We start from the raw sequence: 22,872 nt of genomic DNA on the forward strand, positions 1-22,872 counted from the left end.
GCAACTTTTTCAACTAGTGTTGAAACTCTGTTGGTGCTGTTGCTAATTGCACCTGGCAGTGAGGCAAGGAAGAAGGGCTACCCCATGCTATCCATATAATCAGTTATCAGTAATCAATATATTCATATATGCTCACACATAATCAAGGCTTACAGTATTTTATAATCCATTTTGAATCAAAGGGAAGCTGTGCCTTAGCTAACTGCAAACTGCTTGAAACAGCAAAGTTAGGAGCCGACCTTTCCCCTACAAACATCCGTGTACCCTGGACAAGGGGAAGACGTGAATCAGAGATACTGGTACAAAATCCCCTCAGATACAGGCTAAATTAATCCACAGAACAGGAAGAGCGAAAGCACAAAATCTCCAAACTCCCTGTCCTGTCATAACTAGGGGAGAGGTTAGACAGAGCGTCACTGCAAGCATCGGAAAGCAGAACTGGAACTCCATGCTTGACCAGTGCTTGACCAGGAGCTGGTAGCGTGGCAAGAAGCTTGCTAATTGGCTAATTTTTGCTGACAATATCGTGACTGTCTCATGGTTGTCTCATGATCTATGATTTGCTGTGATCTGCTCAGGTATAAAGACCTCTGGATTTCTGTCAATCGGGGTCCCAGTTCCTTTTGGAAGAGATTCCAAACTGGGTCCTTATTGCCTGGCAATAAACCTTACCTTCTTATTCTCCGTTGCTAAGTCTGCCTGATCCTTATTTATCACCAAGCGAGTACCCGCTTATGTTCACGTGCTTCAGCAGGAGGGTGCATTCCAGAATTGGAATGCCACTAGACTAGCCTTGATGTGCTTGTGATGCATCCTGTCCACAATAAACTGTTGTGTAAGCCCCCTTGAAATGAATGGGGTTTAGGAAAGATATTCCTGGGGGATTGTGCCCAGTACCATTGATTTAAGAGTACAGTGGTACCTCTAGATACACACGTCACTGGTTGTGTATCCTTCAGGATGTGAACGCGGCCAACCCGGAAGTATTTTTCCGGGTTTTGCCACGCACACAAGCATAGAATTGGCATCTCTGGTTGCGAATTCCTCGGGATCCGACTGGAGCTCCAGAACGGACCCCGTGCGCAACCAGAGGTACCACTGTAGTTTCAGCACAATCATTAATATGCATTTTGCACTCATGGAGTCACAGTGAATTTGCGTTAATGAATGTACTTATATTAAACTATTTAACTATAATGTTAAAAAAGGCTATTTAATGTTAACATGGAGTTGAAAGTTAAAGCTTAGTATTAGCATTCTTTGATTAATAAGCCAGTAAAGCCATTGCTCTGACAAGTCTCTGATGACTGGATTATTACTTCCTTGGGGAAAAGGGTCTTAAATTCAATTTCAAGAATCAAATGCATTTTTCCACATTTTAGAATTTTATGTAAGAAATCAACATAAATATTGCCTTTCTAAAAATGATCCAAGGGTGGTGGTTGTCCTCCCGCCCCCGGCCGATTACAAACAAATGACAAATGTGGGGGTGCATAGAGGAAAGCAATAGTGCAGAACACATTAAAGTACAAATATTCCTACTCCGTCCCTGCAAATGACCTGGTGCCCAAATATTTGAAAGAGAACATCTTTCAGAATCTGCTAACCCAGTTTTTAAGATCTGCAGGGGAGGCTCTTCTAATGGTTCTGGTTGATAGATATGGCCTATTATGCAGTGGCCTGGAAGACATCCTTCCCATTGGTGGCACCTCACTTGGACAATTCCCTGCCTCTCAAGGTGTGTTTCACACCCTTGATGCAAGGTTTTCATTATGTATTTTATTTTATGGGAATCTCTATTTAAATGTTAATAAGTTTCTTACCTCCCAGAGAGGTGGTCAGCCTTGTCACATTAGTTCATGCGCTGGTTACTTCAATACTGGGTTACTGCAATTTGGTGCTTCCTTTGCTGCAGTTAGTACAGAACGCTGCAGCAAAATTGTTGACAAGGCTTTCCTGGTCAACAAATGGCCGTAGCCATGGAAGTTGGTCGAAGGCACTTCTAGCCACTGAGACTTCCTGAACCTACAGTGACAGAGCTGGATTTGCAAAACCCCCAAATATATTTAAGACATGCATTCCCCTAGGCCAGATCTTTCAAAACTTTCCATGTTTGTAGCACACGTTTTAGACATGCATCATTTTGCGATACAGTAAATAAGTTTTACTAGCAAACCAAAAGTTAAACTAACCCTTTTCCAGCCCTGGGAAGAGCATGGGGAGCATTCACAAGACACCTCTACACACTGCAGCCAACACACTAACATGTCACGACACAGTTTGAAAAGCTCTGCCGTAGGCATTTGAGACTGTGCTGGGTTATTTGTTCCGATTTGTATGCTGCCATATTGTCAATTAATTGTATTTTTTTTATTAAAAAAAATATACATTGTGTATTATTGTTTTATGTGGTGTACACTGCTCTGCATAGGAGCCAGCTCCTAAAGGATGAAGTCCCCCCCTAAAATATTTGATGGGGCTGGAGGGCCCCAAAGTTGATGAGCATTGCCATTCAAATGGTGTGTGCGTGCCACGTCTTGTGGGATGGGGACTTACCTATTTTATTCAAGTTGGCATCCCTGCTGCCCTGAGGACAAAGGACAGTCTATAAATAAAATTAACAACAACAACAACAACAACAACAACGGGGTATGGGTGGGTGGGTGGTATTTCTCCCACCCACTTTGTTGTTAGTCACCTTGCATTTTTGGAAAGACCAATTATAAATGCTTTGAATAAGTAAATGTGGGTTTCTAAATCTCTTTGCAATCTTTATAAGATTTCAGAGAGCATATAGGTTTTCACAAAATATTGTTCAGAGCTGCTACTGACTGTTCCACTGTTTTCTTGTTAAATGTTTAGAACTGTCTAAGCATTGTGACCCTGTAGTGAACATAAGCAATCCTAATTTTAGCTTTTTGCTTTTTGTCACTTTTTCTTCAGCCCCATTATTATTCATTGAAATTCTACATGAAATAGATAAGGGAATCGCTCTGTATAAAACCCCCACCAAACTGGAGATGGGAAATGCTTCTTTTATTTCAGACTTGAATATCGATGGAGACTTTATTCTTGTTTTTCAGAGCTGTGACCTGCCCCAGCAGAGTATCGTTCATATTGTTCAGAATCCACAGAAAAAGGATGAAGAGGTTGAGACGGAAAGCAAAAATGTCTCTGGCATTCTAACAAGCAGTGGAGGAGAAGCTGAAAGCCTCACTCGGGTGGATCTCAATACCAACCTGCTGCCTTCTCATTCAGCTGGCCTTGCTGTGATTTTAGACACTGTGGATGACGGCATCTCCCCTCTATCTGGCAATTCTGGTAAGTTGCTGGACCCACACAATCCAAAATACAGAGGGTTTCTTTTAAAGCTGATTGTGCAGTAGGGAAATCACAACTTTCTCCTGTCTTTTTGGTGAACCATATATAAAAACCCCGGAGGCTGGGGCACTGTTTTCGGTGTTCTTTGAGCCCTGTTGCTTATATTCAAGGGATGCATGCTGTGATTATCCTGAGTTTGCTTGACAAGGCTGCTGCCATTTTAGAGTTCCCAAAATCCATTTGGGAATCAGCAGCCAGTCATGCTGGTGTGCATGTTTCTTTGTTTAATCCTCACTGTCATAGACAAGAAGCACATTGCGTATTCTGTTTAGTCTGCCAGCCCTCCTGGGAATCTCTATTTAAATGTTAATAAGTTTCTTACCTCCTAGAGAGGTGGTCATTCAACACTTGCCAGGGATCTAGAGGCATGGAGGGATGATCTTCTTGCTAAAGAGGGATGTTTAGATTTAAGGAGCAAGAAGCACAGCTCTCTTCGTCCTTTTGTAGCATTCTACATGATAGAGAGTTTAAGGATCATTAGAGTTTAAAGGCTTTGTGGCCAGCAGTGGAACAGGCTGAGGACCACAATCATAGTATTATGTTGGTTGAAGCTTTCCTTCTCTGGCTGCCAGGGAACTGGTAATCTGATACCATATCCTGGCTTTCCAACTCTTTTGGAATAATTTGGAAAGGAGATTTAAAAGTTGTGATGTGGAGAATTAGGTTCCATTCAAGCAGTGCAGTGAAAGAGTTGTTCAGCAGTGGAGAGGTGTTGGAGAGGTGATGGAGGTTTTTAAGCAGAGGTTGGATGGCCGTGTCTCATGTATGATCTTAGTTGAGTTTCCTGCATTGCAGCGGATTGGACTAGATGACCCCCGGGTCCCTTCCAACTCTACAACTATATGATTCTATGGTTCTAGACATGTTTTGAATATCTAGTGGCACATCCCTTCTGGGACAATACCTGAGGAAGACTCTCAGACTCTCAGACTGCATGGCTGGGGGAGACTTGCGTGTTTGAATACTCTTCTACAAAAAAGAAAAAGAAAACCCTGCTCCCTGGATTGTATCCAATTTATGTCATACTCCGAGCAGACTCACTGAAATCAGTTGACTTAAGGTAGTCATAACTTCAATGGTTTCATGATTTCAATGGGTCCACTCTGAGTATGACTTAGTTGTATACAACCCCCTGTAGGTAGAAAGCTAGCATAACTGAGAAAAGGGCTGTAGCATAGCTTTCACTTTGATAAGCTCATTTTCTATGGGCAAGGCTCTTTAAACCACTCAAGCATGCAATAACCTACCATCACCATTAAGTGGTAGATCCAGGAAGGACTATATACCATATTTTTCCGTGTATAAGACTATATTTTCCCGCAATTTTTTTAAGTTTAAAAATGGAAGTCGTCTTATACACAGATAGTGCATATGGGGGATATCTTTATTTGGAGTCCCCAAAAACAGGGGTTGTGTTATACATGGAGACGTGTTATACATGAAAAAATATGGTAAGTTTTGAACATAAAGTTCAGTGCTTACTCTTCCCCAAATATCACCACCTAGTATTTAGGGACGCGGCTGGCGCTGTGGGTAAAAGCCTCAGCGCCTAGGGCTTGCTGATCGAAAGGTCGGCGGTTCGAATCCCCGCGGCGGGGTGCGCTCCCGCTGCTTGGTCCCAGCGCCTGCCAACCTAGCAGTTCGAAAGCATCCCCGGGTGCAAGTAGATAAATAGGGACCGCTTACCAGCGGGAAGATAAACGGCGTTCCGTGTGCTGCGCTGGCTCGCCAGATGCAGCTTTGTCACGCTGGCCACGTGACCCGGAAGTGTCTCCGGACAGCGCTGGCCCCCGGCCTCTAGAGTGAGATGGGCACACAACCCCAGAGTCTGTCAAGACTGGCCCGTACGGGCAGGGGTACCTTTACCTTTACCTTTAATATTTAGAAATAAATGGCAGTATGTCATCATATGGTCTTATCATTTCCCTCATCAGAACTATGAATGTGGACTGCATTTACAGGATTCCTTCCCCTGTTCTGAAGCAGTGGTTCTGTACGGAACTTGGTAGTGAATTCTGCAGGATCCATTAATTTTGCAAATACACATATAGGAACAAAAGAAAAGCTCCACTGGATCAGGCGAAAGACGCATCTAGTCTTCCATCCTATTCTTACAGTGGCCAACCAGATGCCTTTAGGAAGTGCCAAGCTAGACCTGAGTGGAACAGTGCCCCCCTGCCTTGGGATTCTCAGTAACTGGTTTTCGGCGGCATCCTTCCTCCCGAGGGTAGAGCTAGAACATAGCCATTGTGGCTAGTAGCCATTGAGAATCTTATTTTCCATGACTTTGTCTAATACTCTTTTTAAAGTTGGTGGCCATCACTACATCTTGTGGGAGCAAATTTCATAGTACTTTCTTTTGTCAGATCTGAATTTTCCACTATTCAGCTTCAGTGTTGTTTAGTTGTTTAGTCGTGTCCAACTCTTCGTGACCCCCATGGACCAGAGCACGCCAGGCACTTCTGTCTTCCACTGCCTTCCGCAGTTTAGTCAAACTCATGCTGGTAGCTTCGAGAACACTGTCCAACCATCTCGTCCTCTGTCGTCCCCTCTCCTTGTGCCCTCCATCTTTCCCAACATCAGGGTCTTTTCCAGGGAGTCTTCTCTTCTCATGAGGTGGCCAAAGTATTGGAGTCTCAGCTTCAGGATCTGTCCTTCCAGTGAGCACTCAGGGCTGATTTCCTTTAGAATGAGTAGGTTTGATCTTCTTGCAGTCCATGGGACTCTCAAGAGTCTCCTCCAGCACCAGCACTGTAATTCAAAATCAGCTTCAGTAGATGGCCTCAAGTTCTAGCATTGTGTAAGAGAGGGTAGAAACTTCACAACACCATGCATCATTTTATCCATTTCTATCATATCCCCCCTCACTTATTTGCTTTTTTAACAAACTAACACTGATTATTCTAAGTAACTAAATAGCTTTATGTGATTTTAAAAGAACTGTAGAAAAGAAACTGTAGAACTGTAGAAAAGAACTGCAAATCGCAAGAGGGTTCCCAACTTCTACAATTGACTTGATCAACCTCATGCTGCCAACTAATGATGAATGAGTGCATTTTAGGACCGAATTAGTGCCTCACAATGCTCCACACATCACATTCTGAATGAATAATGTGGCAAGAGGGGTGCCTTGTCATTTCAATCTGATCAGCTCAGGTGGATGTAGTCCACATTTTATATTGTTTCTTTCTTCAGGTGTGTGTACACCTGTATTCAGTATTTGATTTTTTATTATTATTTGCAGGCTGCTGCTTGTGTTGGAATAGCTATCACATCTGCTTAGGTTTCCCACAGTGCATTAGTATTTGGTTCTGCTGTCTGCTACTCATAACTCCCCCAGCCATAACGAATCCCACTTTGACAAACCAAAACTTAGCAAAGAGTCCTGATGGCAGGCTGACAGCACAGCAGATGCAGATGGCCCCTGTCTTTCCAACTACTTCATTTTATGATTCAGCTCAACTATATCTTACTTGTCATGAATAAGACAGCCTAGCTGAGTGACATTTCTGCTTGACTGGTAGTTAATGACAAGGAGTCTCTGGTGGGATGTTTTCTTTTCCTCAGGATATTCCAAGTTTCGCTATGACTAAAGGGAGGCAAAAAACATGGTTTTAATTTAGGGTGTTGATGATGATGTAAGCACAGCCATCTGTACTAGTGATAATTGTGACACATGGTTTCCGTGTTCTTTGAGGTAGTTTATGGAGGAAGATGCAAAACTGACAGGGATAGGACATTTGATTGATTTACCTCCAGAACAGATAACATCTTGTGTTGTTTAATTGTAGGGAGAAAGGAGGGACACTCTCATTTCCACAGTATCTATATGTAAGGGTGGAGAAAGCCATGCACTCTGATTTTGATTATTTTGAATGATTGCTGGATACTTATATATTTGTTCTTTTGGCATTGTTACTTGTTGCTTTTGTAATGTATGACTGCAGAGTAGTTGGCAGATTTAATACTTTGTCTAATAGGCAAAGAACCACCAAATATATTCGATTTGATGTTACTTTATCGGTATACATGAGGGACAGGGAATCCTTGGCCTTGCAGATGCAGTTGGGCATCTAGTTCCATCAACTCCAGCCAGCATGGGCAATGTCCATGGAGTTGTAGTCCAGTGTTATCTGATAGGGCAGAAGGTGTCTGTCTCTGGAAACTTAGAGTAGTGTAATGGGCATAGGGTGGTTAGATGAAAAAGAAGATGGTTCTCCTTCCTTGCTTGACAAACCAATTGCTGCATCCAGAACAGAAAGGAGGGCAAGGGCCAGGTAAAGTGTATGGGAGGATGGAAGTATTTTTCTATTTGTTCTGTTTGCTTCACAAAGGGCAGGAGCAAATGGAGACAGCTAGCTGTCCGAGCACAGAGAGAATCCAAGAGCCCCAGAAAGCCAAAAAACGAGGAAGCTGAAGAGGTGTGAGTCTCCCTTGGTTGGAGAAGGAGCAAGCGCAAATAAAGCAAGGTCAAGACTCTAACCCGGGAGTGAAATATACAATTTTTCTGTAGCCCCTTCCTGAAATGGTAAGAATGGAGGCTCTTTAAAAGGGCTAAGATTAGATCTTTATGTTGTTTAGTTGTGGATTATTAGAGAGCATTTTAAAAAGTGTTCTGTGTTCCACTTTTGCCTGCGGCAAATGAGAAACCTAAGTTTCTGAGTTGCTTGTCACATTTCTAAAACTTATACTGTCAAATTAGTTTCAGGTCAAGTAACAGTATGATGTGCCTCCCCTCTTCCCTATTTTAATAAAGGATTAGGCTGAGAACTCTTAGTCCTAAAATAAACTGCATTTTTATTTCTTTCATCATCTTCTTGAGAACACCATCTAATGTGAGCATTGATCCATCCAAAATGGTCTCCAACATAGCATGCACATCCATATTGATATTGTGGAACATGAACCTGCATAAACACTCAACAAGTGAACCAGCTAAATCTAAGACAAGTACAACGGCAAAGTTATTACTGCTTATGACCCATTTTCAGCCTCCTCCATCAAAAACAAAAACAAACCCTGGATGTCTAAAAATTTACCATTTTATATACAAAAACCAAGCCTTTATGTTCAACACAGGTCTTTGTTTGTTTGTTTTGCAACCACACACACGTTGCACAAAGAAATAATGTCCCTATTAGCCCAGTACCAGTCTTGGATGGCTTAATGTTATAATGCATTTTGCAGATAAATCTACTTTTAGTCCATGTTGATCAGTGTGAATCAATAAATGTATGGCAGAAGAGGTATCTTCTTCAATTTGCATACATTAATTAGTTTATCTTTTCAAAGCTTTATCATGTTTTAAGGCATAAGGAGGAGCCGCAACAAAGCATTTATCATAGGTCAATCTTGGTTTTTTTCCTGCAAGAATAGATAAATATAGGTATCTATTTTATGAATATCATATATATTTGTTTGTAGTAATGTAATACAGGTTTGTAAATATTAAGTACTCACTTGGTAGGGGACCTATTGCTCTCCAAATACAGTAAAGAGATTAATTAATCCAGTACACAATAGATTCCTGAGATACCTATAAGTGTAACCCTTGGGGAGCCATGTTTCTCTGCAGGGAAGGAATAGAGATCTCTCTCTTATGCTAACAGAGTAACTGAAGGGGACTAAGAAGAAAAAACTGGTCAGGGAGGAGGTGAGAAAGTAGACACTCAGGCAGAATATTCTTTGTGGTGAGGGTATTGCCACTTTGATAGACATTTTTCTTTCCTTGTCATAGCCCATTAAACTTTAAAAGCCCTTCAGTTGTTACTGGTGCTTGGTGGCCTTTAGCACTGCTGAGGTATTGCTCTTCTGTAGTCAAGTGGGATTTGAATTAAAATTGTGGTTCCACACGCACAAAAATATCATGTGCTATGACACAATCCTGCAATGCTCATCCCCACAGCAGTGGCAAAAAGTGGGGAGCACATTACTGCCATAAGCGCATAAGTTACCTGTCACTCCTCTTTTCCTTCTCTGTCGAAATTTGGATTCTAAACTCTTCTTTTATTACTCTTCTGCGAGGTACATTACTAGAGCAATAGAAATGACTATTATTGTTGTCATTTTTCATTATTACTACTGCAACACGTATTTATGGCACCTTGCATGACACTTGATTCAGAGTGTTCCTGATGTTAATCCAGTTCCTTCTTTGGGTTGAGTAAAGCATCCATAATGAGCATAAACTCAGAGAGTGTTATCTACTTTGATAGGACAGTTGCTTCAAAGACCAGGAACTGTCATATTATTAAATTTGTATACCACCCTAAAAGGGCACCAGATGTCAATCAGCCAAAGGCCTGGTTAAAGAGGAACATTTTCGTCTGGTGCCTAAAAGTGTATAATGAAGGTGCCAGCCAAACCTCCGCGGGGAAAGCATTCCACAAACAGATAATATTGGGTTAAAAAACCCATTGCACAAACTCAAGTTATTTCCTCTTGCCGTGATAACGGTGTACAAGATTACCTATATATTTCAGGGGAAATCACATTTGTTTAAATGCACTACACAGTGCTATCTTTGGATGGAATGTTTCTTTCTGACCCTCTTAAGTAGTCTGTTTGCATTGCAAGGAAATGTATTTGATTACCTTTTGTGTGTATATCTGGGCAATGTGCCAGAAGGACATATCACACTCTTTAATTTGGTGTTGTTTGAAGCAAGGCTTTCTAAATAACATTCACTTTTAATTAAGTCATTACTTCTATTATCATCAAGGAACAACTGACTATGGGTGCACTTACCAAAGCCCCTGTCGAATGCTAAACATACAAACTAAAACACACATTACAGTGGTACCTCGGGTTACATACGCTTCAGGTTACAGACTGTGATACAACGTAACATTCTGTGATACAACGTAAAATGATGCTATGTTGTGATGTATCATCATTCCAAGGGGGATTATGGAGAGGAAAATGGTCTACAAATGGAAACTGATCTCTAGTACAATGCTACCTGAGGTTACATACGCTTCAGGTTACAGACTCCGCTAACCCAGAAATAGTACTTCGGGTTAAGAACTTTGCTTCAGGGTGAGAACAGAAATTGTGCTCCAGCGGCGCAGCGGCAGCAGGAGGCCCCATTAGCTAAAGTGGTGCTTCAGGTTAAGAACAGTTTCAGGTTAAGAACGGACCTCCGGAATGATTTAAGTACTTAACCTGAGGTACCACTGTACTTTTCTGTAGCTAGGATAGCAAAAACAATGCCCCCGCCCCCAAAAGGTTTGAAAGTTGACTACATACACAGTATCTCCTGCTGGCCTTAGTGATGATTAGTATGTCAGTCTTCCTCACTGACATAATTCTAAATATAAAAATTTGTATCTCCCCCTTGACCTTCTAAAAACAGCAGAAAGTGCTTTTCTAAGACATTAACATAATGGAACCTTTTCAGTAAAATGATAAATTGAGCCCATTTCAGCAAACAGAATGCATACTTGGTAATTTATTGCCGTCTTTGCCAATGCTGGGAACCTCATTCATATCATATGCTTTTAGTTCTAATGAGTACGGTGCCATTTCCCTACTTGCTTCACTTATTTCATATTTGCCAAGGTGAGTAGCATTCTTTTGAGTGGAACCTGAGATGCTTTGGGGAATTCATTGCATCATGGCAACTCACCAAACATCTCTGGTCATTTTAAGCAATGTTTTGTTTTCTTGTTTCTTCCATAAGAATGTTTGCAGTGAGAGAGTTTATGGAAGAAAGGCACAGCTATATTTTCATTCATATCTGAGAGTGAGGTTCATAGGGGTTTGCTGTTTTTAATTCCCCTGCACAACTTCAGTTAGTTGTGTGAGCAGACCATAGTAGAAATTGTACTAAATGATAAATGTAATAATGGCGAGGGAAATAAAGTCAGATTAGTGACAGCGGTTCTGACTGACTCTTCTGTTTGTTCTTATTTTCTGCCACTTGAAATTATGGGCCCTAGGAGCCCACAGTGTTTCTAATTAATACCCTAAAAAAATAGTTAAGTCTCAAAGGAGGTGGGAGAAAACTATTGTATACATTATCCACAGAGAGACCACAGTTGATGGTGATAACTGTTTATTGCAAGATCTCAAAATTGCTTAACCAGTTTCCACCCTTAAATTTTCATGGAAACTCAGGGTCTATAGCAAAAACATATATGATATGATTTAATAAAGGTTGCTCACTGACTTTAGAATGCACAGCCAAAGTTTCTCCTGCTCCCCTGATCACTCAGGGGGTTGGCTCAAGATGGCTGAAAAGCTGTGTGGCATCAGAGCATCTAAGCCAATGAAAGCCAGAGTTTAGAACACAGTTGTTGGTTGGTGGTGGATTGTAACTACTGTGGCTTGTGAATAAGCTACCTCCCTGTTTAAGGGAAAGCCATGAATTTGTACTCTTGGGAGAAAAAATATTTGCATAAAATCATTGTTGATATTGCTCTAAAATAAAGAAATAAAATTAATTAATCTGAGGACACCTTTGTGCTAATCTACATTGGGTATCATGAATTTATATAGATTTTTTTAAATAAAAAAGCAGAAAACCAATTATAAGGTGTAAACAGAAACAGATGTTTAGTTTGAGAGTCAATTTGCATTAGGTTAGTTATCATTTGCCTAAATTTCCCACTCTTTCTTTCATTCAAGAGAGGCTGGTGCAAAAGAGTGGAGTTGTGCTGTTGCCCTCCAGTCATTGTCCCTTACTGGGGTGGTGCAAGATCAAGGCAGGGCTGCAGCAAGGCCAGAGCCATGTAAGCACATTGGCAGAGCTAATCTGGTGCTCCTGCTGGTGCACTTGCACTGCCCCAACCTCACCCTCACCCTGTCCCATCTCAGTAAGTGGCACAGCACTGTGATGCTTCTTTCTTTCTTTCTTTCTTTCTTTCTTTCTTTCTTTCTTTCTTTCTTTCTTCTTTCTCATAGCAAAAGTTTAGAAATCGGTGTATTTTCTTCCACTGCTTATACAGCCAACCAGTACCACCCATAAACAACTCCTCAGTCATGCCAGTGACTCAGCCACTCAGCTAGGTATTTGGTGCAAAAACACACATTAAAAGGGGAATAATTTTGTCAGGAGAGGTAATTTTGAAATGTCAGAGAAAGTACTGACTACAAAAGCAATTACTCTAGTAAGCACCATGTCAACACTCAAGCCCTGACCCATTTAGAGCCAGGCAGTATCTAAATGGTATAGTAATGGTCTGTTTCCCAATTTTTTTTCTATCCGTAATTGCAACCGAGTGTCTACACAGATTTCATTATGTTTTGTCCATACTGCCTGCCTTCTTCTCACTGGGGTTAACCAGTTCTGGAAGTTTGTTTTCTCCTTCCAATGTGGAAAGGTAAAGGTGTGTATGCAGTGTCTTTCCCTTTGGCTGTGCATTCCCTGCATTCAAAAAAGAAAACTGAGTCTGTCAAGTGCTGAACTACCCCTCCCACCTACCTTAACTTTCACAGGGGAGCAAATGTTTGATGCTCAACAATACACTTGCCCCTGTGATGCTCCATTCCCCAATGGACTGAACAAGATCTCTAAAGCAGGCTGCCTCTTGCAGCTGTTTTTCTTCAACCAAGCACAGCATTTCTCTAACACACACCCAGTACCACACAAACATTAAGACACTGCAACCAGGATTCCCTCTTTGCAGCCAACAGTCAAGAGAAACTCTCTGATTAGGGGACCAATCAGTTATGGGTGGAACGAGGAAGTAATGAATCAAATGGAAACCATCAGGAGGAAAATGGGAGATGCTAAGAACTGTCTACACTTGTGACGATTAAGCTGCTGCTTTACTCTCTCTTTTTAAGGCTGGGGTTTTTTGTGGTAGGGAATAATAGAACAATTGCTGGAAAAACTTGTGAAGATTACAGTTAGATGGCAGTGATGTGTGGAGCCATCACAAAAAGTGAGTGAACAAGCAGCTCTTGTAGCAGATTGTATTCCTTGTGGCAAGCAAGGTGGGATTCCACATTGCCTGTGGCAAATTGCTCAGACTGAAAAGGAGGTCTGCCACTTTCTAATAGTATATATTAAAGAATGTCATGCTGTGATAACAAGGAATATCACAAAGGTGTGACAAAACAGTTTTAATAACTTAAAAATGTAAGCGTGAACACATTAACTTTTTTTGAACTAACTCAATGATGTCTCCCTTGTCTTTAATCTTCAAACGATGGTTCTAGCCTATTTTTCCTGTGAGGCATTGCAAAGGCAGGTTTCACATGCATATTCATGGCACAATACAGTCTCCCTGTGCACCTCTGTTCTCTTTCAGTGGTGTAATGCAAGGGTTGGAAGGGGAGGGTGCTATTTCCAAGAAGTAGGAAATCTCTTGGTTTTCTCAGATACAGTGTAAAGTATGTGTACTGCTTTGAATTAGTGACACAGTCTTGCAAAATGAAATAACACTCTAATGCCTACATCTGAAATAGCTGCTGTGCATGAACAGCTGCTGAGTAGGTGTGATGATTTGTTGTACTGCATATATACTGTTGATGCATTTCTTCAAAAAATAGGTTTATTGAAGCCAATGGGTCTTTCCCAAGACTGTTATTCACAATACAATACAGAAGCATTTCCCTCTTAATGTGTTTTCTTTTCTTAATTCTCTCTATGTTAATTTTTTCCCCTTTCAGAATGATACTAATGTGAATTTCTTTTTTAAAGATAGCAGAGTTTCTTCTATCAAAGTTAGTTGTCCCATTACAAAGATTTGTGGACTGCCATTTTCAAAGAGGAATCTCAGGTTGTTTGTTATCATGGCAAAAAAGTGGATCCTTCTAACCCAATATCATGCATAAAAATAAATAAATAAATAAAAACTCCATTTGGTAGTAGCTTTCAATAGTATAATTGCATTTGTCTGTCTGTTTAGCCAACATTGTGATTTTGCATTGCAATAAAGTAAGACAACATTGACATACTGTGAAGATGTACCATGACAAATTGCCATGACATAGATATAGACATAATAATTTCTGCCTTGCTGGACGTCTATTAAAGTGTCAGTCTAAATAAATGAAAGAGATATTGATGGCTATAAGAGGGATTTTTATAGAACAAGCAGATCTCTTTTTAAAAAAACACACCGACAAAACTGTGTCTCTCTTATCGATACAGCATGGTCTTTCTTTCTTTCTTTCTTTCTTTCTTTCTTTCTTTCTTTCTTTCTTTCTATATTATAGTACAAAATGTGACATCCAAATGAATTATAGTTAAATCTCTCTTGGTCCATTTTTCTGAGCCTCATTATTTTCTTGAAAAGTAAATCATCTTTGAAAGCCGCTCATTTAAGAGAGGTTCTGTGTTAACAGGGCACCCTGGATGGAAAGAAATGCTGCAGATCAGTGTAAAATGCCTGTTATTGTCTAGACTTACGCTAGCATAGAAGGTAATGAAATGTTTTTGCCTAGCTGAGGTATTAGGAAATTCTGTAGTTCTCTGATGGGGAGCCCTCTTATCAATGGTCATTTCCCCCCTTGCCCACATAATGATGTGATTCTCATTGGGAAAGGGAAAAGCTCAAATCACTTCAGTGTGGCCATGTGTGCCTCAGGTGCACAATTAATATAACCAGTTCATGTGACTGCAGTGCAACTAGGCGCAAAATTAATTTAGGTAAAAATAGCTTTTCTTTGAAGAACAGCTGCTCTTTGGTACTGGTACTGGTGGGAGTCGGTAATGTCAGAGAGGGCAAGGGGGGGGCAAGTGTCCCTCTCCTCAGACAAGGAGCTTACCCCCACCCCCTGCCGCTGAATCCCTGTTAATACTTTAAGGAAAGGCACAGTTCACATATACAAGTGCATTAATATTTTCAAGAGGCCAAGAGGCCAGTGGCAATCTACGGAGAGGAATGGGAATGCATCTGATGTGCAGGAGAGAGAAGTAATTGAGGAGGCATGTTTTCTTGAGCACCTCTTGGTGTCCGCCAGGCTGGGAATTGGTTGCTATTTTATTATGCAGTCACAGCTCCTCCTCCAATCACCCCGCTGAAAGGGTGGGATGCAGTCTCCATTGTCATATAGTGTAATCATCCTATATTTAATGCTGTACTGTTTTTAACATTTGATTGGGAGCCGCCCAGAGTGGCTGGGGAAACTCAGCCAGATGGGTGGGGTATAAATAATAAATTATTATTATTATTATTATTATTACTACTACTACTACTACTACTACTACTCAAAGTTAGGAAAGTGTGCATAGAATTGTAGCCTTAGCTATCATGGTGAATTTTATCTGGAGTGAGACATAGTCAAATCCTATATATAAGCAAGAAAACTTACATTTTATTTTTGTTTGTATTTGTCTTAGTGGAGTGTGGCTGGGGACACACACATTGTGGCTGGAGGTGGGGGGGGCAGCATTTGGAATTCTTCAGAACATGTGTACTGCCTTGCAAACAGTCCAATCAGCATTCCAATTGCACCTCCCTCCCCGCCTCCAGCCACAATGTGTGTGCCAACCAATTCCCTCCTCTATGATCTGGAGGCCCCAAGTACCACTTTTCTTGACTGCTTCTAGTGAAATCTCCCCAGGTCCCTGTCTAATGGCTTCTCCAACTGCTGTTGTTTGTACAAACAACACAGTCCCTTTGTTGTTTTCTGTTCCCTGCCAACTTTCCTCCCACTTCAGGTGTGAGTGAGAAGTCATGTGTCATGCATACACTCCATAAAATATTTCGGAGAAGATTTTTCTGTCTAGTGTTGCCCTTTAGGGTCATGTACATGAGTGTGTTGCAGCTGAATTATAGGATTTTTCTCATGCGCTTCTCTGACATGCATGTGCGATCGCAATTGTTTTGAAAAAGTGATTCAAATGAAATTAAATGAACAAGAAAAGACTCATCTATTCCTATGCCATATTTCCATACACATTCCTAACAGTTGATGGACATCTTGCTATCTACTAATAATAACATCAAAGGACAATGAAGCCAAATGCTCAGTTTGTCTCTTGGTGTTGCCCTATAAATACATCTATATCTAGCGTGCAACTCAAATATATTGATATGCAGATGTCCTTCTTTATGACAGTTGCCATGAATAGTTAATGCTGTCAGTTACGGCTTATTAAGAGTTTATAATACCATTCATAACATACTAACTAATTTATAAGCATGTCTGTGGCTTTTATGTTCTATCAAGTATTTATCACTGACCCTTACGAGGAAGTGTTACAGATTTTTCTGAATAATTTATATGTTTAATATAAAATTTAATGCTCCGGATTTCTGCCATAGCTGCATTAGACTTTATGGCATTTATTTTCTTCCCCATATGAGTTATTCAGGGTAAGGAATATTTAAAACTCACTTAGATCAGTTTTGATCGTTCTCCCCCTTCCAATAATTTGCTGGGTGGTTTGCCACAATTTGATTCCCTTTAAAGTTCCTTCCCCTTTTAGGACATCTGCATAATTTTTCTTGTACAATATTCATTAATGATGTGTTAATACATACAAGGTTAGATTTAAGCCAACTATATGGTGCTATGCTGATGTTAAGTCACCCCTCAAACCACTTATTCCCACCCCTGCCATTCAAGAGGCATAAACCTGTTGCTGGAGGGAAAGCTGTTGTATTCCATTTGTGTACCACTTCTTAATAAAAAGTGCTTCGTAGACAGTGTTAAATTAAGTTAAATTGTCATGTTATAACAATGCCAAATGACATATAAAATCAAGAAGCCATTAACACTACATAACCAATTCATCTAGCAAGTATTTACAAGCAATCCAACATACTTCCTCAATATACTTCTACGTTGAGCAAAGGATATTAGAAAAAGGATTTCATTTAGCTGCTCTAAGGGCCATTTAGAAGGTGGAAAATCTCACTTCCTTGGACAGCGAGTTCCATAAGGGATGGGGTGGGTGGGGCCTATCACCAAGAAGACTCTAGGTCTTATAGTCACCCACGTATATCAGGCAGTTGAATCACATGTGGAAATACACCACTTTACTTTCAGGACCTCTCTTACGCTGTGAAAGTGGAGCAGCATTGTTGGTCTAGTACTTAGGATAATTTTTAATTTTTTTATGGAGGCTTCTCTGTTTCATTAACTGTTATTGGCAGCTCTGTGGCCCACCACACTTTTTTTTTTTATGAAGTTTCTGTTTGTATGAAGCTACATGAAGTTGCCCCTGCCCAATTGCGGGCTGCTGTATTTACCCACTCTCACCCAAATAATGCCTCTGAAATGACAGTACATCCTGACACAGCATAATTCATTTCTAGACATGGGATGAATACCTGGACATTGGCAATTTCTTCTCCAGTTTCCATCAGAATTATCCTTCATCCTTACCGGGAGCCAAAATTGGGCCAGGACTTATAGGGGGAAAATCATTATTTAACTATGTGTGCATGTAGCCTATACACTAATACCAATTTGACATCTTTCTGTTTTTGTCTGTTTGTCACCAAAACTACAGTGCACGCACAAGAGAAATATATCAACAGACTTGGGGTTATCCTAAAATATGTACTACAGTACTCCAAAAAAAGTCCAGGCTACTGCAAGAGGTTGAACTAGATGACCCTTGCAGTCCCTTCCAATTCTGTGAGTCGATGATTCATGCTGTATGCATGCCTGCACCAAACATAACTGTGTATACTCTGTGGTACATTGCAATATAATCTGCAGTGTTTGGTGTAAGGATGATATGAAGGGCTATACTGCCCTTGATCCTTTTTGACATCTTTAATTAAAGGCAGTGAAGAAACAAATTTAAATGTAGTCTGTATTAAAGTTAAATTATTCTAAAAAGGCAGCTAAGAGACCATTTTTCAGGCACTGGTCTTGGAAGTTAATTGGGTCTTACCAGCACAACCTTGGTCAGTCCTGGGACTGATTTATCCAGGTATAGAAAAAACAAGTTACTTGTCCTATCATACCCTAAGGAAACATGTGCTTGATTTATTCCAAGTGAGGGATATAATCTTTGCTTTAAAATAAGCATCTAGAGTTACTGAGATACTGAATATTTATAAAAACAGAAGTTCCATTTTAAAAAATCCTTATATTCTATTGTTTGATTACAGTGAAAAAATGTAAGAACAGCACTCTTCACAAGAGGAATGAACGTGCAGCTGCTTCAAATGCTTTAGGTAGCTGTTTCAAGGTGTGGGTGGGTGGGTGTGCACACATTCCTAGATAATACAGGTTCATTTTTTTCTTGTCTTTCCCCACCAGGTACACATTTATGTTTTATGACCATGTTTAGCAAAGTGTATTTAAACAGAATATCAAGGACAACCTCTTTATTGTAGTCAAAATAATTGAGCAAGGAAATGTGTTAGAAGGGACCCCAAGGGCCATCTAGTTCAACCCTCTGCAATGCAGGAATCTCAGCTAAAGCATCCATGACAGATAGCCATCCAACCTCTGTTTAAAAACTTCCAAGGAAGGAGAGTTCACCACCTCTCATGGGAGTCTGTTCCACTGCAGAACAGCTCTTACTGTCAGAAAGTTTTTCCGAATGTTTAGTCGGAATCTCCTTTCTTGCAACTTGAAGCCATTAGTTTGAGTCCTACCCTCCAGAGCAGGAGAAAACAAGCATGTTCACTCTCCATGTGACAGCCCTTAAGATATGTGAAAATGGCTATCGTATCTCGCCTCAGTCTCCTTTATTCCAGGGTTAACATACCCAGTTCCTTCAAGCGCTCCTCATAAGGCTTAGTTTTCAGACCCTTGATCATCTGGGTTGCCCTCTGTAAACGTTCCAGCTTGTCAACATCCATCTTAAATTGTGGTTCTCAGAATTGGACACAGTATTCCAAGTGTGGTCCAACTAAAGCAAAATAGAGTGGTACTATTACTTCCCGTGATCTGGACGCTATTCTTCTATTGATACAGCCTAGAGTAGTGTTAGCTTCTTCTTTTTGTTGCTGCATCACACTGTTGACTCATGTTAAGCTTGTGGTCCACCACGACCCCTAGATCCTTTCCTTTTCACAAGTACTGCTAATAAGCCAGATGTCCACCATCCTATATACGTGCATCTGGTTTTTCCTGCCTAAGTGCAGAACCTTACATTTGTTCCTATTGAAATTCATTTTGTTAGCTTGTGCCCAGTTCTCCAATCTGTTAAAGTCATTTTGAATTCTGATTCTGTCTTCTGTGGCACTAGCTACCCCTCCAAGTTTGGTGTCATCTGCAAATTTGATGAGCATCCCCTCAATTCCTCCATCCCAGTCATTTATAAAGATGTTGAACAACAACGGGCCCTGGACAGAACCCTGTGGCACCCCACTTGTCACATTTTTCCAGGATGACAAGGAAACATTAATGAGTACTCTTTGAGTTTGATCAGTCAACCAGCTACAAATCCTCGTAACAGTTACCTCGTTCAACCCACATTTTACCAGCTTCCTTGCAAGAATATCATGGGTAGTGGTGTTAAATTCTTCAGAATAATCTTTTGGAGAATATTCTCGATTAATGGGAATATTAGAGAATTTTCATTTAAAATAGGAGAATATTTTAATGCATTGAAAATGATATAATTTTAATGGTCATGACTGGACCTAATGGTCAGGGGTCCCTTTACCTTTACCTTTAAACTTGTTCAGATGGCAACCAAAAACTGTATAGATACTTTTATTCAATGGGGCAATGCAGTGAATTTTTTGTACCAAGCTTGAAATTGAAAATTCAGTGTGAATGACTCACATTAAACACTAAGCCTGCCACTAACCGTATATTTACCATCAAATTTGAATTCTAATTATGTTGTGTATGTAGGAAATGTAGCTTTTAAAGTAAAAGGAATATTAAAAAAACCTCAGGTCCACTACATGAGTACATTCTTTAATAAGCATATCTACATGGTACAGTATTTTCAGTGCAGCATTAATATAATCAATATAAAGTTTAAAATGAATGCTATTATTTCCAGAAAATAAAACACAAATAATCTGTAATGACAAGTTACATAACATCAGAAATGCAAATTACTGTCTGCTTAGACAAGTAAGGTAACACACAACATATACAAATTATAACTGATAAATTGTCACAAGAAAGAAATTTAATTAAAAAAATAGGGTTTAAGTAACAAGTCTCAAAATTATAAATTTATATTGACTCCTCAAACATCTTAAGAGGATAAATCACCAGCTTTGCCTCCACTGGTAACAGAGTTTTCAGTTCCACACTGATCATCTGGAAGATCATAGAACGAAGTTGATGGTTGTATAAAATTCAATGAGCTTGTTAGAAGCTTCTCTTCTAGGAGTCATGAGCTACATATGTAGGCTTTTCTGCTCTGTCTACAGTAAGCCTATTCCTTTTTGCTGAATGAATAACTCCATAAGTACTGAAGCTGAGTTCTGTTGCAGCTGTTGTTGGTGGCGTATTTAAAATGTCCACAGCCACTCTGCTAAGCTTTGAACCAAAGCATGCTCCCTTCCACTGCATCCACTTTTTCAACAGACTTCAATGCATATGACTTGCTTTAAAAATCTTCCTTAGCACGATATGCTGCCAGCTCTGCCAAAATATATTGTGTGTCATTTGGTGCACCTGCTGATATTTTGAGATCAATGAACTCGGTACCTTGAATTTGTTCATCTTGTGATAAATGAACGCCATTATACTTGGGATCAAGTTTATTTGCAGCAAAGTGAATTATGCTGTTACACATAATTGTATAGACCTAAGTACTTTAAGTGTATAAAGCATTAAAGCTACTTTCTGTAAAAATAAATAAATAAATCACACTGTATGGCCAAGGGTATAGAATTGCTAAGAATAAGGTCACACCAAAATAGAAAAAAAAGCTATTACATATAGTTGAAATGCATGGATTTCCTCCTTAACTGGAAGAAACCTCTGGCTGGTGAGACCCCCAAAATAAATAAATAGTAACTAGGAATCATATTTGAATTTTATAGGTAGTAGTTGATTACCCTAATTCCAGAAGGTAAGCTTTTTTGTGGAGGCATCTGAAAAGACAGAAGGTGGTATGCTGGCCTGTGAATACATTCTAAGTGTGATGAATGAATGCAAATACGGTAGTTCTATATTCATGCCAGAGGTGCACTAATATGCTCAAAGTAAATTGCTAAAATTAATGAAATAACGTTTTCTTCTGCCTGAATTTGACATGCTGACATCTGCTAGGTGCTTTATATAGACAGATATATGACTTTGGCTTCATGTCAACATGTCCTTTCTGGATGAGGCACCAATATGATTAAAAAAGATACCAGCAGATACTTTTCATGTGCTGCTATGTTTATTCCACGCTAGAGCGTATTCCCTTACTCTTACCACAAGTACTTTCTTTTGTTTATGCACACACTTGTTGTGTTGATTTTTACAGATAAAAGCATGACCTGGTGATGCTGAGAGGCAGTAGTTAAACAAAGTTGCATTTGACAAGATTGAGCTGCTCAAAGTTTATTTTAGTAATGCAACAGAACCTGAAATAAACCGACCAGGAAGCTGAAGAGTACATCACTTTTGCTATTTAGTTGTGACTTGTCCTGAGGCCTTAGAGTGAAGGGTGTGTTAATAGTAGTAGTAATAGTAGTAGTAATAATACATCTGTGTGAGCTGTGTACATTGAAACACTTTCATATACACATCTCTCTGATTTGATCTACTTTTATTCTGCTCCACCACCAAAGAGCTCAGACAGGCCTCATACCAGCACCTGGTATCATCAAGAAACAGACAGGCCAAGGGCCTTATTGGAGCCCATTGGTGCTGATATATAGGCTGTGTAGTGAATAATGCCACATCAGGGTCACTATGGGAATTTTAAAATTTAAAATTTAAAATCATAAAGTAACTTTCTAACAAGCACATTGCTGACTGCCCTCTGAAAGTTGGAGCTGGTCTTTAGCTCAGGGCAACAGACATGGTTCTATTCCTGCCTATTTTATCCTCAGAAGAACCTGTGAGGTAATTTAGGCTGAGAGACACTGACAAGCTCATGATCACCCAGACAACCTCAGCTCCTTCAAGAAGAAATTGGGTATAGATGTGATGAAGAAAATGAATGTGTTTTTAAAAAACCATTTTGGGGAAAAAACATTTTATTCTGTTTACTGTTGTAACTAACGGAGTCCTGGAAGTTCAGTAATGAGCCTCTGTGGTTGAGTTTTGTTACTGGTCTAAAGAAACATTGGTACTGAGGGTACACATTGGTACACACACACACACACACACACACACACACACACACACGGACCACAGATTTACATCTGGTATATATGCTACTAAGCAACTTATCCAAATGTGGATTTTTACTCAGAACTGACAAGGTTATGTGTAAAAGATGGTGTCATCGTGTCATCCTCTCCCCCTCGTCACATGAGCTCTTTCCTGACATTCATTTCTCCTACTTCTCTGGGCTGTGGTCTGTGGGTTTAAGTTTTGATCAAACAGGTAAATAATACAAATAATGAAGCCAACCCAGCAGAACAGTGTTTACCCTAACCCAAATCATTATATTTACAAAATAAGGAATTTTCTTTCTGTTTCTGAAAGACGTACAAAGGG

At 40.0% G+C, this 22,872-nt stretch overlaps 1 protein-coding gene across 3 annotated transcripts in view; it reads left to right on the forward strand.

Annotated features, from left to right (window-relative positions):
• Positions 1 to 22,872, forward strand: part of PRKN (parkin RBR E3 ubiquitin protein ligase) — a 606,555-nt gene that overhangs the window by 179,538 nt on the left and 404,145 nt on the right. For all 3 annotated transcript variants that reach the window (XM_077925847.1, XM_077925845.1, XM_077925846.1), the window contains exon 3: positions 3,084 to 3,321. In XM_077925847.1, coding sequence (XP_077781973.1) covers positions 3,084 to 3,321 — 238 coding nt within the window. The remainder of the gene's footprint in view (positions 1 to 3,083; positions 3,322 to 22,872) is intronic.

The sequence above is a fragment of the Podarcis muralis genome, chromosome 3 (genome assembly GCF_964188315.1).
Source record: "Podarcis muralis chromosome 3, rPodMur119.hap1.1, whole genome shotgun sequence".
Lineage (NCBI taxonomy): Eukaryota > Metazoa > Chordata > Lepidosauria > Squamata > Lacertidae > Podarcis > Podarcis muralis.